The sequence below is a fragment of the Oryctolagus cuniculus genome, chromosome 7, assembly GCF_964237555.1.
Source record: "Oryctolagus cuniculus chromosome 7, mOryCun1.1, whole genome shotgun sequence".
Lineage (NCBI taxonomy): Eukaryota > Metazoa > Chordata > Mammalia > Lagomorpha > Leporidae > Oryctolagus > Oryctolagus cuniculus.
In genome coordinates this window covers 46,508,773-46,522,278 of record NC_091438.1, presented here as the reverse complement: position 1 = coordinate 46,522,278, position 13,506 = coordinate 46,508,773, and the positions used below count along the sequence as shown (strand labels likewise).

Genomic DNA, 13,506 nt, shown 5'->3' with positions numbered 1-13,506 from the left:
TAATATGTTCTGGATATAAGACACATTAGATATACTTTGCAAATATTTTATGAGGCTGGGCCAGGCCAAAGCCAAGAGTCTGGAACTCCATCCATCTGGGTTTCCCACGTGGGTGGCAGGGGCTCAAGTACTTGGGTCATCTTCCACTGCTTTCCCAGGCACATAGGCAGGGAACTGGATCAGAAGTGGAGCAGCCAGGTCTCAAAAGCAGCTCTCCAAAATGGGATTTTGTACCATAGTGCTGGCCTCCAAAAGTTTTTAATTCTAACAATGTTCAGTTTATTTTTTCTTTTATTGATTTTGTTTTAGTGTCATATCTAAGGCTTTGTCTAACCTAAGGTCACAAAGAGTTATTCCTGTATTTTCTTCATGGAGTTATAGTTTTAGCTCTTATGAATAGGTCTATAATCCAGTTTCAATTAAGTTTTGGGGATGGAATGAGAAGGGGTTCAGCTTTGTTCTTTGGCTTCTGGATACCCAGTAGTTCTAGCACATTTTTTGGAAAAGACAAGTCCCTCCTTCCCCTACCCCCACTATGTCCTTACGTGGTTACCACACTATTTTGATCCCCTTAGCTTTGAATTAGTTTGAAACTGGGAAATGGGAGTCTTTCAACTTTGTTCTTTTTCAAGCTTTTTTTGGCTATTCAGGGTTCCCTTCATTTTTCACATGAATTTTGGAATCAATTTTTTCAAAGAAGCCAGCTTGCATTTTGATAAGAATTATGTTGTATCTCATCAGTCAGTGTGGGGAATAGTGCCATCTCGACACTGAGTCTTCCAGTCTATTGAAGTGGGATGCTTTCTTTCTTTCTATTTTTTTTTAAAGATTTTTATGTATTTATTTGACAGGCAGAGTTAGACAGTGAGAGAGAGAGACAAAGAGAAAGGTCTTCCTTTTGCCGTTGGTTCACCCCCCAAATGGCCGCTACGGCTGACGCTGTGCTGATCCAAAGCCAGGAGCCAAGAGCTTCTTCCGGTCTCCCATGTGGGTGCAGGGCCCAAGCACCTGGACCATCCTCCACTGCCCTCCCAGGCCACAGCAGAGAGCTGGACTGGAAGAGGAGCAACCAGGACAGAATCCAGCGCCCAAATGGAACACTGGCGCCACAGGCGGAGGATTAATCTAGTGCACCATGGTGCCGGCCCCTTTTCTTTCTTTCTTTTTTTTTTTTTTAAGGATTTATTTTATTTATTTTTTGAAGATTTATTTATTTGAAAGGCAGAGTTTTAGAGAAGCAGAGGCAGAAAGAGTGAGAGAGAAAAAAGTCTTCCAACCACTGGTTCACTCCCCAAGTGGCCACAATGGGTAGAGCCAAAGCCAGGAGCCAGGAGCTTCTCCCATGTGGGTGCAGGGGCCCAAGGACTTGGGCCATCCTCTACTGCTTTCCCAGGCCATAGCAGAGAGCTGAATTGGAGGAGGAGCAGTCAGGACTCGAACTGGCTCCCATATGGGATGCTGGCACTACAGATGGCAGCTTTACCTGCTACACCACAGCACCGGCCCCAGGATGGTCTCTCTCTCTCTCTGTCTTTTATTTCTTTCAACAGTTTTCTTTTAATGTTTGGAGTACACACCTTGGACTTTTGTTAAATTTGTTTCTAAGTTTTCTTTTTGGTGCTATTGTAAATAGAATCAGTTTCTTAATTTCATTTTTGGACTGTTCCTTGCTAGTATACAGAAATGTGACTCAGTTTTTATATTAATATTGTGCCCTTCAACCTTAATGAATTTGTTTACTAACTTTATAGATTTTTAGTGGATTTCTTAGGATGTTCTATATATGAATACAAGATTAGGTCATCTGCAAATGGAGATAGTTTTGCTTCTTTCCTGTCTGAATGCCTTTAAACAATTAATTTTTGTTACTCAAAGTCGTTGCATATCCCGGAAGAAAATAAAACTAACCCATCTTGCTATCAATGTAGCATTGTTAACATATTTGCCTATATCCTCCCACCTTCATACGTATGTATTTTTAAAAAAACTTTTATCATTCAGTCTGTTCTACAACCTACTCCCCACAAACACACCCTTTAATTATAATGTCTTCTGTGTCTACACATGTAAAGATTTGGCATTTTAATATGCTCCTTTCTATTCTATTCTAGACTTACCATAATTTGTTTAATTATTCACCCGTTGTCGAACATTTTGTCTGTTTTCACTTTTTGCAGAATATGTGATATTCTGCTGAATACTAAATTGTGTGTGTGCTTTAAAATATAAATGACAGGAATATTTTCTCAACTGTAAGAGATTCAAGCAGTTAGAGCAGAGTATTTGAATCCCCAGTTAGAGCCCTTGCTGCAGGAGAAGGAGCAGTGCCTTGGAGTGTCCTCCCCTTTCCGTGGTTTTACCTGCGCTCTGCCTACTTGTGCCAGTATAGCTGTGTATCCTTGAGCTAAATGTATTCATTGGAAGTTTCCAGAAGTAGCTTTGATACGGTCAAAAAGTTAGCATTTTATATTTTCAGCCTTCTAATCTGAATCACTGCACTGTCACCTAGTAAACTGGTGGTAATAGTTTACCTGCTACCAGCAGTGTGTTTGTATGAAATTAATTTGACTGGTGGTTCCTGAACTACATGGAGTTGCCTTCCTTATTCCAGGTGTACTTGAAGGGGCGGTCTGGAGACAAGATGACCCATGAGAAGAGTGTTAATCAGCTCAAGAGTGAGGTCCAGTATATCCAGGAGGTAGGCGTCCCTGCCTTGGAGGGGCATCCACACCATTTCTGTAAATCTCATAGTTTTTGGGCTTCCTTTTTTTTTTTTTTGTTTAAGATTTATTTACTTGAAAGGCAGAAAAAGAGAGAGAAAGAGAAACAGAGATCTTCTATCCGCTGGTTTGCCCCCAAATGGCCACAGCAGCCAGGGTTGTGCCAGGCCAAAACGAGGAGTCAGGAACTACATCCTGGTCTCCCTCATGGGTGGCAGGGATCCAAGAATTTGGGCCATCTGCATTAGCAGGGAGCTGGATCGGAAGTGGAGCAGCCAGGATTCGAGCCAGCATTCCAGTGGGATGCTAGTGTCGTAAGGGACAGCTTAACCCACTGTGCCACGACACTGGCTCCTAGCTCCCATTTTTTACCCTTTCGGTGTAACCCAAATCAACAAATACTCATAAAGTAGCACCTGCCTAGCACCATCTCCCAGCCATCCAATCAGACTGTCAGCCACTCTCCCCAGCACTCCCTAACCCTCTGGCAGGCTCATGTGTCTCCTTGGCACATAGCACCATATCAGGATGTAAGGCACTACACATTTTACTCGTGTCTTATGTGAGTGTGTCTCCCCAGCTAGAACATTCACACCGGCAGGGCAGGGGTTTTGTTTACTTTGCTGTTTATGGAAGAGGTATAGGTGGGCATGAGTTGGTGTCCTCTGTCCCTCCCCTAAAACTCAAGGCTCTTGTCCTCCCTCCCAGGCCAGGAACTGTCTGCAGAAGCTCCGGGAGGATATAAGCAGCAAGCTGGACAGGGATCCCGGAGACACTGTCCACCGACAGGAGATCCAGGTAATAGGCCGTGGTCCTGGCTGGCTGCCTCTGAAGAGCGGGGAGTGCACCAGGCAGTCCCGTTTGTGTCTCACTGCTGTGTGCCAGCTCCGCCCCCACTGCCTGGAAGGGAGAGGATGCGCGTGATGCTGGCTGTTCTGAGCGCTCACCATCTAGTTAGGGCTGTCCAGCAGACAGGCACTCGCACTTACATTTGTCAACCTGCTCCTAAAACACTGTAGAAACTTTGAATTGATATGAATTAAATTCTTGTGAGTTATTGGCAAAGCATCTTCTCTATAAGGAATCTGTGATCAATCTTCTTGTAATACAGCCTTCTAAAACAGACAGTCCCCTGTAAATCCGAACTTCCTGTAAGTTGCTCTTGCTTAATTTGGAGCCTGGCTTCTAGCAGGTGCCCATGGCTGTCCCTAGCCTGGGACAGAGCTTAGGGTTCACCCCTACCTCCCAGCCCGCCACCATCTCTGTATCCCCACACCTGGCCCCGGGTCTAGGATACAGAAGATATAGATAAACACCTGTCAGACTGGACAGATTGGAAAAGTCCTTCCAGAGCTGGATAATCCTGGCATCCTGGCATCCTGCCTCTCGGCTTTGACAAAAGTGGAGGACAGGAGCGTCCTTAGGAGAGAAGCACGCCCTCTGTGACTTCCCCTCATCCTCCTTAGGTTCCCGGCTGTGCCTCCGTCATTTACCTTTTGGTTAGGGTACAGTCATGTTTTCACAGTAGGCTCACCCCAGAATCCCCTGCAGGGAGACGGTGTCCTGCACTTGGGACCAAACAAGTTCCTCTCTGTCCTGGGCATGCGCCGGGCTTGTGCGGCCAACGTTCTCCAAGTCGTCCTGCTTTTCCAAAGGAAGGCAGGGAGGTGCTTTGTCAGGTGACTGCTCAGAGAGGGGCCCCTTGTTTGCCCAGATCAGCAGCATGGGGTGGAAAGAACTGTAACCAGAGCACTTCCGCTTTTGGTCTAGGCTTTGTCAAACCTTGTCAGGATCCCCGAGGGCAAGGCAGACGGCAAGCAGCTGCCTGTGCTCCTCCGGTGAATTTTTCCGGGAATGGTCTACTGGAAAAGTTGTAGCCTGAGGGTTGCCTTCCTCCTCCCTCCCCAGGCCACACGTGCAGGCATCCTCCACCCCTCCTGGCTACTGTCTTTCCATGGAGCACTGGGGGTCCTTACCCCCTCCCTTCCTTCATCCCTCCTGCTTCTAAGATGTGAGGTCTTGGGAAAATAATGTTTCCGAGTTGATCACGCTGGTCTGTTTTAACTACCAGTTTTGTTTTTCTCTGAACAGGTGGTGCTGGACAAGCCAAACGGCTTGAGTCAGAGCCCCACGGCCCCGTGCAGCAGCCCAGCTGAGGTAGGCCGCAGAGTGGACTCTGGTGACTGCTGCCTGGCCGGGGGCAGGACCTCCTCCCTGACCTCTGTCCCCTCCCTCCCTCTCCCTCTCATCACTAAGTACTTCATACAGTATGTGAAAAATGTGCACTATTTTTTTTAAGATTTATTTATTTATTTGAAAGTCAGAGTTACACAGAAAGAGGAGAGGCAGAGAGAGAGGTCTTCCATCCACTGGTTCACTCCCCAGTTGGCCACAATGGCCAGAGCTGCACCGATCCAAAGCCAGGAGCCAGGAGCTTCTTCTGGGTCTACCATCTGGGTGCAGGGGCTCAAAGACTTGGGCCATCTTCCACTGCCTTCCCAGGCCATAACAGAGAGTGTGATCGGAAGTGGAGCAGCTGGGACTCGAACTGGCACCCATATGGGATGCTGGCACCGCAGGTGGCAGCTTTACCCGCTATGCCACAGCGGCTGTCCCTGTGCATTATTATTATTATTTTTTTTTGACAGGCAGAGTTAGACAGTGAGAGAGAGAGACAGAGAGAAAGGTCTTTCTTCCATTGGTTCACCCCCCAAATGGCTGCTATGGCCGGCGCGCTGCGCCAATCCAAAGCCAGGAGCCAGGTGCTTCCATCTCCCATGGGGGTGCAGGACCCAAGCACTTGGGCCATCCTCCACTGCTCTCCTGGGCCACAGCAGAGAGCTGGACTGGAAGAGGAGCAACTGGGACTAGAACCCGGTGCCCATATGGGATGCTGGTGCTGCAGGTGGAGGATTAACCAAGTGAGCCACGGCACCAGCCCCTGAATATTATATGTTAAATACAATGTATTAAGCATGCCATATATATAAATGTATGTAATGTGTACGTACTTTTCACAGACACAGGGTCATGGTGAATACATTATTCCTTGCTTGTTTTAATTTTTTTTTAAATGAAGAGTGTATCATATATAGTCTTTTTTAAAAATTTATTTATGTATTTGAAAGTCAGAATTACACACAGAGAGAGACAGAGAGGCAGAGAGAGAGAGGTCTTCCATCTGCTGGTTCACTCCCCAATTGGCCATGACGGCTGGAGCTGCGCCTGTCCAAATCCAGGAGCCAGGAGTTTCTTCCGGGTCTCCTACATGGGTGCAGGGGCCCAAGGACCTGGGCCATCTTCTGCTTTCCCAGGCCATAGCAGAGAGCTGGATTGGAAGTAGAGCAGCCGAGACTTTTAAAAATGATGTTTGTTTTATTTCTTATGCTGATATAATAAGACATGTGTATTATTAGGGAAATTATTATTATTGAGAAATTCAGAAACACAAAAAGTGAAAGAATAAAAAAATACCAATTTTAATCTACCTAGAAAAATAGCCAATTTGGCAACATTGAGATTGTCCTCTACATAGCATTTGCTTTCTGTTCCCTTTGGTTGGGTATCTGGGGGCCGGTGTTTTTGACTTCCATGAGTCCTGGCCCAGCGTCACCGCGAGTCCCCCCAGGCCCTCCCAGAGCTTTCCCTGGCTGCAGTTCATGTGAGGGACCGTGCTGCATTTTTTTCTCCCCAACAGTATGCTTTCAGCATCTATCTTCATTGCTAAATGCAAATCTAGTTTATTGTTTCTATGTCCTACATGTAAAAAGTTATAATTCCTTTTCCTTCATATCGTGAGATTATATTTTCATCAAAAAATTTCCATGCCATTACATAGTCTAATGAGAACACTATTTGAAATAAATATTTATGGTTCCAGGAACCTTTGTAAAAAAAAAAAAAAAAAAAAAAAAAACCACCTCAGCAGCCTTGGTGAGGATATAGGTAATTAACCAGATAACTTACTGACATCTAGACTTAAAAGGTGATTCAAGCTACTTGTTCTGGATGTGCAGTTTCAATGTTTCCTTTCCTTTGAATCACCGTATTTGGCAAATACATCGTTGGCAACAAATTATAATAATAACTGGTGAAATCCTTCCAGCCTTTCTTCTCAGAGCTCAAAGCTCCACCTGATGTTATCTTGCCTGTTTCTGGGGCTGCCCGTGGGGCATCTTCTCACTGTTTCCATGAGGAAGGGAAAGCCAGGCCCACAGCACCCGGGAGTGCAGCCACGGGGACCCTGCCAGCCCCCTCCGACTCTGCGTTGGAGGTGCTGCTTCTCCCTGCTGTGCGAGACAGGGAGAGATTTTTCTGGCAGACTCGCAGGGAGTCTGGGGCCTGTGCAGCAGAGGTGGGGCAAGCCCCTACACGTCAGCGGAGCCCTAAGCACCAGCCCACGGTTGGGTGTGTCTGGGAGAGAGACGGAGCAGTAACCTCGATGAGACACCTTTTTCCACAGCTGGATCCCTGCACTCCCTTGGGTCCTTTGGCCCTAAACTTGTCCGTCCGTCAGTAACCCTTAATATGCCGGTCTCCCTGCTGCGGGCTGAGTAGCCTTTATGTACGTGGCTGGAGGCTGCTCCTCTGTGACGGGTGTGGCCCAGGCCCTGTCCTTGGAGAACCCGCTTCCACCAGTCTGATGGAGGGAAGGCAACAGGACAGCCAAGGCGGAGACACGCGCCTGTTACGAAACCCTTTGGGTGGTAGGCGTGAGAGATGCTGAGCATGTCCTGAGTCGGCTGGGTGACTTGAGGCTAGCTAAGTTCTGTCCTTGGGGAGGGAGAATGTTCTGCACTTGAGTAACTCAGGTTTCTTGGCTGCTTCAGACTCACCCTCTCCTTGTGCAAGTGGCGCCAACCACGGCGTGCTGGGGAGGGGACCTTGTCTTACAGTGTCACAGATAGGGTGGCCTCACCTCCCCTGTTCTTTTCTGGTTGGAGGCGGACCCCTACACAAACGAAGGCGTCGAGAGCTTGAGGAGGAGCGTGCGGGACTTGAATGCCAAGCTGCAGGAGGCTGAGCGGCAGCACCAGGCAGACCGCGTGGCTTTTGAGGTGAGGTCTGGGGCGCAGGGAGGGGGTGCCCCAGGGGATGGGCTACTGGAGGCAGGTGCCAGTGACTTTCCCAGAGTGGAATTCTTGTCTTTCTAGCTGGGAGCCACCGTCTGCAAAGGCAAAGCTTTGAGGCCCACAGCTCTTCCTGTCTGCTTTTTTCTCTCCTGGACATTTATAGTGTGTGCGGTCTGTGTCTGGCCCACAGTTCAAAGATGAGCTCTCTCTATTTTTTTTTTAATAAAGATTTTTTATTTATTTGAAAGGCAGAGTTACAGAGAGAGACAGGGAGAGGCAGAGAGAGAAAGAAAGAGAGGGATCCTCTATCCTCTGGTTCACTCCCAAAAATGGCCTCAACAGCTAGAGCTGAACCAGGCCAAAACCAGGAGCCAGGAGCTTCATCTGGGTCTCCCACTTGAGTGCAAGGGTTCAAGTACTTGGTCCATCATCTGCTGCTTTCCCAGGCCGTTAACAGGGAGCTGGATGGGAAGTGGAGCACATGGAACACGAACCAGTGCCCATACAGGATGCCAGCACTACAGGTGGCCATTTAACCCGCTGTGCCACAACACCGGCCCCAAAGATCAGCTCTTGATTCTCTGCTCTACTGAAGTTGACAGGTAGCACTGGTCTGGCACAGCAGGTGTTCAGAAGTCCTTTCTGTGTGAGCTCTAAGGCTCCATGCGGGCAAGGACGTTGGCTGTCGTCACCACTGACTTCGCAGTGTCTGCTGCTTCCTAAGCGTGAACTGTACAATGAATGAATCTGTGCTGTAGAAAGAAGGGCGGTCAAGGAATCAGAGGACTTAGCCTCACTATGTGGAGGTCTGTGATAGTGTTATAAAAGTAACTGATTTTTTTTGAGACTATGTTATTATGGAAATTTTTTTAAAAATACAAATTTATAATTAGAGAATAGAAGCTCCCTACTATTAAAAGTATTTGAGGTCTTCCATACTTTCTAGAAAATTATTTCAGTATAAAATGAAGTACACTGGCAGTTTTTTTTTTTAAGACTTTTTCATTTGAAAGGCAGAATTTAGAGAGAGAGAGAGAGGTCTTCCATTCACTGGTTCACTCCCCAAATGACCACAACAGCTGGAGCTGGGCTGGTCCAAAGTCAGGAGCCAGGAGCCTCTTCCGGATTTCCTGTGTGGGTGGCAGAGGCCCATGTTCTTGGGCCACCCTCTACTGCTTTCCCAGGTGCATTAGCATGGAGCCAGATAGGAAGTGGAGCATTCAGGACTCGAACCAGCGCCCATATGGAATGCCAGCATGGCAGGCTGTGGCTTTACCCACTACACCATGTCACTGTCCCTGCGAGGCAGTTTTCTAACTACGCTACGTGAGATTAGCCATCGGTTACCTGCTGTTGTTCATTCACAGTGCGGTGTTTTTGATGTCATAATTATGTTATGGGAGCATTGAGTGCTGCCTAGGCATGCTAGGAGCCAGTGGAAGAGGAAGGTCAACCTGAGCTCTACTTCGCCCTGGAACATTCTGAGAAGAGGGGAGTGATGGAGAAAGGCACTGCGAATGATAAAACTGTGTCCAGGGTAAAGTCTTATTTCAGCGATTTAACCTAAGCATTGGTTTCAACTTTTGCAAAAAAACATGAAATACACATCACACTTGGACTGAGGGGAGAATGCGAGAGCACTTTATGACTAAAAGATTTTACAAATATAAGTTATTGTATGTTTTCTGATCAGTTTAATGAGTAGCTTCTCCTATTGTATGTGTTTTAGACTGAGGGTAATACTAAGGTTAGTTTGTGGATTTAGCCCAAAGTAGCTATGTAGTAAAGAGTTACATCTATTTCTTTTTAAAGATTTATTTATTTATTTGGAAGGTAGCATTATAGAGGCTGGAGGGGAGAGAGGGAGAGAGAGAGAGAGAGAGAGAGAGAGAGAGAGAGGTCTTTTACCCGCTGGTTTATTCCTGAAATGGCCACAATGGCCAGAACCAGGCCACTCTGAAGCCAGGAGCCAGGAGCTTCTGGGTCTCCCACATGGATGCAAGTGCCGAAGCACTTGGGCCATCTTCCACTGCTTTCCCAGGTGATAGCAGAGAGCTGGATCAGAAGTGGAGCAGCCGGATCTCAAACCCATATGGGATGCCAGCACTGCAGGGGGCAGCCTAACCTGCTAGGCCACAGTGCCGGCCCCACTGCATCCACAGTTTGGATGATTTGGTTGGTGATGTATCAGTTTGGTCATCAGCGGTTCCCACACGTTAGGAACAAAGCAGGAGGAAGGGGCGGGTGAGGCCAGAGGCTATAGCACTGACTAGGTTGTGAATACTGCAAAGAAATCTGCATTTCCAGGCATTATGAAGTAGCAGAAATTCCAGAAATACTTTCTGGTTTTGACCACACACAAAGGGCTTGAGGGATCTGATCCACTGCTCTGGATTCCAGAGCCTGAGCAAAAATGCCCTAAGTCATAGGCCTGGAAGGCTCCTGACAGCTGTCCCCCACTGCCCATGGCTTAGAAGGGGGCTCTTCTCGGGGTGGACGTCAGACACCTATATCCCATGGCAGAGTGCCGGGGTTCAGTGCCAGCCTGCGGCTCCTGACCCCTGCTTCCTACTACCGCAAACCCTGGGGAGCAGCAAGGATGGCTCGAATGATTGGGTTCCTGCCACCCACATGGAACACTGAGGTTAGGCTCCTGGCTCCGGGCTTTGGCCTCAGCCCAGCCCTGGCCATTGTGGGCATTTGTAGTGTGGACCAGTCCCTGGGAGCATTGTCTGTTTTTCTGCCTCTCAAATAAGTAAATAAATCTTAAAAAAAAAAAAAAATCTGCAGAAGGGGTTGTTCTCTTTAACCCCATGGTTAGAGAACATGGCCCGCATCCACCGGCCATAGGGAGTGCCCACAGGGCTGTCCCCACTGCTGGATTGGATGGCACCCCCTCGCACAGTTAAGGAGTTCCTTTGGTGGCCAGACTGGCTGGAGCTACAGGGACTGATGTGAAAAGGGAGTTTATTTTGTTTTCTCCTGAGGTTTATGATTCTCCGGCGGAGTGGGAAGATAGGAGCAGGGAGAGGGTTTCGAGCACTGGACCATGTTTTTGTTAAGACAAGTTCTGAGCACACGTCAGCTGGCCATGGTGTTTATGTCCAGAAAGTGAGGGCCCTTGCTTTTAACTTCCCGCCCATGGAACTGGTCCGTTTCAGGCCAGCGTGGGTCACTTAGTGCAGTTCTCTGTCTCTCCTGGTGAGCTGGACTCTGCGGTCCACCTTTCTGAATGTGGGAGAGGAAGGGCAGGGTTGTCAGTTACCATGAAAACAACCTGCCATTAGCGTGGGTTTCCTGTTGGACCGGCTGCTTGCTGTCAGGGAGGACTTGCAGTGAGTTTGCTGCGGACACGTCCTGGCACACGCCACCCTGTGTGGTGCTTCTCCTCCCTGAGTCTGGCTTCCGGAGGAGCTAGACGAACTGGCAGCTGCCTTCTGCTTCCCAGGCCTGGCTAAGCATTCCACAAGTGACTGCTTCTCCACCACTTTTTTTTTTTTTTTTTTTTTTTTTAGTTTTCTGCAGCAGCAGTGGCTCCTTTCCCTTTGATTATCATCTGGGTCACAGCACTGTGCAGCTCCCCTCCTGAATTTATTTTTTAATGCTTAAAAATTATTTTTTTAAAATTTATTAGAGAGACAGAGACAGAGAGCACCCTCATCCACTCGTCACAATAGCCAGGACTGGCCGGGGCCAGAAGCCAGGAACTCAATGCAGATCTCCCTGGTGAGTGGCAGAGACCCAGTTACCTGAGCCATCGCTGCTGCCTCTCACAGGGTCTGCATTCGCAGGGCGCTGGGATCAGGAGTTAAACAGTTAGAACATCCGACGTGGGTTGCAGGCATCCTAACTGCTAAACACACCCTCCTGCCCTGTATGCAGTGAGTCAGCGTGGGAAGCAGGGGAGCCCTGGAACAGAGGGCGAGTGGCTGAGTCCCAGGACCGGCTCTGTCATTCACCAGCCATCAAACCTTGAAGAGCTCAGTTGAGCCGCTTGTGAGAGGAAAGGTCTGGACTAGATGTACATCAGCTCCGTTGGTGATTCTATCTGACAGTTACTGAGAGTTCGGTCCCGTGCAGACAGCTGGAATGCAATGGCACTCAAGGTCTACGCCATAGTGAAGCCGGCAGGCGGCACTGGTCTGGCTGCACACAGTGCCTGGGCAAAATCTGCTCCGTGCTGCAAGACGGATGGGCTGTGAGTCCTCTGGGGGTTCCTGCCAAGGCTCCCAGGGCTCCCCTGCTCCCTGGGAGTAGGGGAGACTGAAAGAGACCTGAAGAATTAGTAGGAGTGGTCCCAAGGTAGGTGGGAGAAAGGAGTGAGGCAAGTTCTTAACTTGACTTTCTCATGTTCAGGTTCTCAACTTCCTTTCCAAAGTGGTCTCTTAGCTTTGATAAAAGACAAATTCTTCCTAGGGCTCAGTAGCTCTGCCGGGTGCCCCTTTGGCCTTTGTATGTGGGCTCTCAAGAAAGTGAGGAGGAGTAGGGAAAACAAGAGGAAGGGGGAGGAAGGCCGTATCTCTTCATCAACTGCTTACTGCTGCACCATTAGGAAAGCCACAACCTGGGCTGAGCGTGAGTGGCACTGGAGGATTCAGGCAGGGTTGAAGTCAGCCAGCCCAACCGAAAAGCAGTGCTGGTGGCTTCCAAAGTGGAGCAAGCAGGGTGGGCATTTGGCGCAGTGGTTAGATCGCCACGTCCCATGTCAGAGGACCTGGGTTCGAGTGCCGCCTCCAATTTCAATCCAGCTTCCTGCTAATAAGCATCCTGGGAGGGAGCAGATGGTGGCTCAAGCACCTGGGTCTCTGCCACCCACATGAGAGACTCAGATGGAGTTTCAGACTCCTGACTTCAGCTTGGTCAAGCCCTGGCTGTTGCAGGCATTTGAGGAGTGAACCAGTGGATGGAAGATCTCTTTCTGTTCATCTCTCTGTCTCTCTGCTATCAAATAAACAATGAAGATAAATAAATCGGTCAGCAAAAATTTAAAGTGGAGTAATCAACTATGTGCCAGTTACCTTGGAAATGTTTGGTCTGCTGGATTCCCGCACAGGAAGGGAGGGGACCACGTACTCGTCAGAGTTGCCTCCTTTTCCCACCAGAAGCCCAGGGTTCTTTTCTATGGTTTTTGTCCACACTAGCTCTTTTTTTCCACCGTCATTGAATTTTTCTGCATCCTGTGTCATAGGTCACACTCAGCCGGTACCAGCGAGAAGCAGAACAGAGTAACCTGGCCCTTCAGAGAGAGGAGGACAGAGTGGCGCAGAAAGAGGCAGAGATCGGAGAGCTGCAGAGGCGCTTGCTGGGGATGGAGACGGTGATTACTGGGTGGGGGGGTGGTGTCCTGCTTACTGGGGCCCGGGCCCCTGCCCCGGAAGGAGACACATGCTGAACATAGCTGCCCAGGCTGCCCCTGCCAGCAGCTCCGCACAGGCACACGCAACAGCTGCCTCTCGAGGGAAGGCGCCTTGAAAACCTTTTAGCCTTTAAGGAATGGAAAGGTCTTCCATTTAACTTTGGTCTGCTCCTAACCGGAGTGGAGCCCACTGCCACCTCCTGAGGTTCACGTGCAGGTACCCGTTTGGGCCTTTTGCAGACTGCTCCTAAGAAGCTACCTGAGCTGGTTTTGCAGGGCCTGGCGGCCGTGCCTGCAGGTGGACCAGGTCCTCCCTCCCTGCAGCTGGGTGAGGCTGGGAAGTGTCTGTGCCGAGGGT

The 13,506-nt window shown here is 48.9% G+C and overlaps 1 protein-coding gene across 2 annotated transcripts in view; it reads left to right on the top strand.

Moving 5' to 3' along the window:
- The window catches only part of TUFT1 (tuftelin 1), a 53,305-nt gene that overhangs the window by 28,266 nt on the left and 11,533 nt on the right, over positions 1-13,506 (top strand). For both annotated transcript variants that reach the window (XM_002715358.5, XM_008264449.4), the window contains 5 exons: positions 2,612-2,698; positions 3,429-3,518; positions 4,812-4,877; positions 7,664-7,777; positions 12,981-13,109. In XM_002715358.5, the coding sequence (XP_002715404.1) occupies positions 2,612-2,698; positions 3,429-3,518; positions 4,812-4,877; positions 7,664-7,777; positions 12,981-13,109 (486 nt within the window). The remainder of the gene's footprint in view (positions 1-2,611; positions 2,699-3,428; positions 3,519-4,811; positions 4,878-7,663; positions 7,778-12,980; positions 13,110-13,506) is intronic.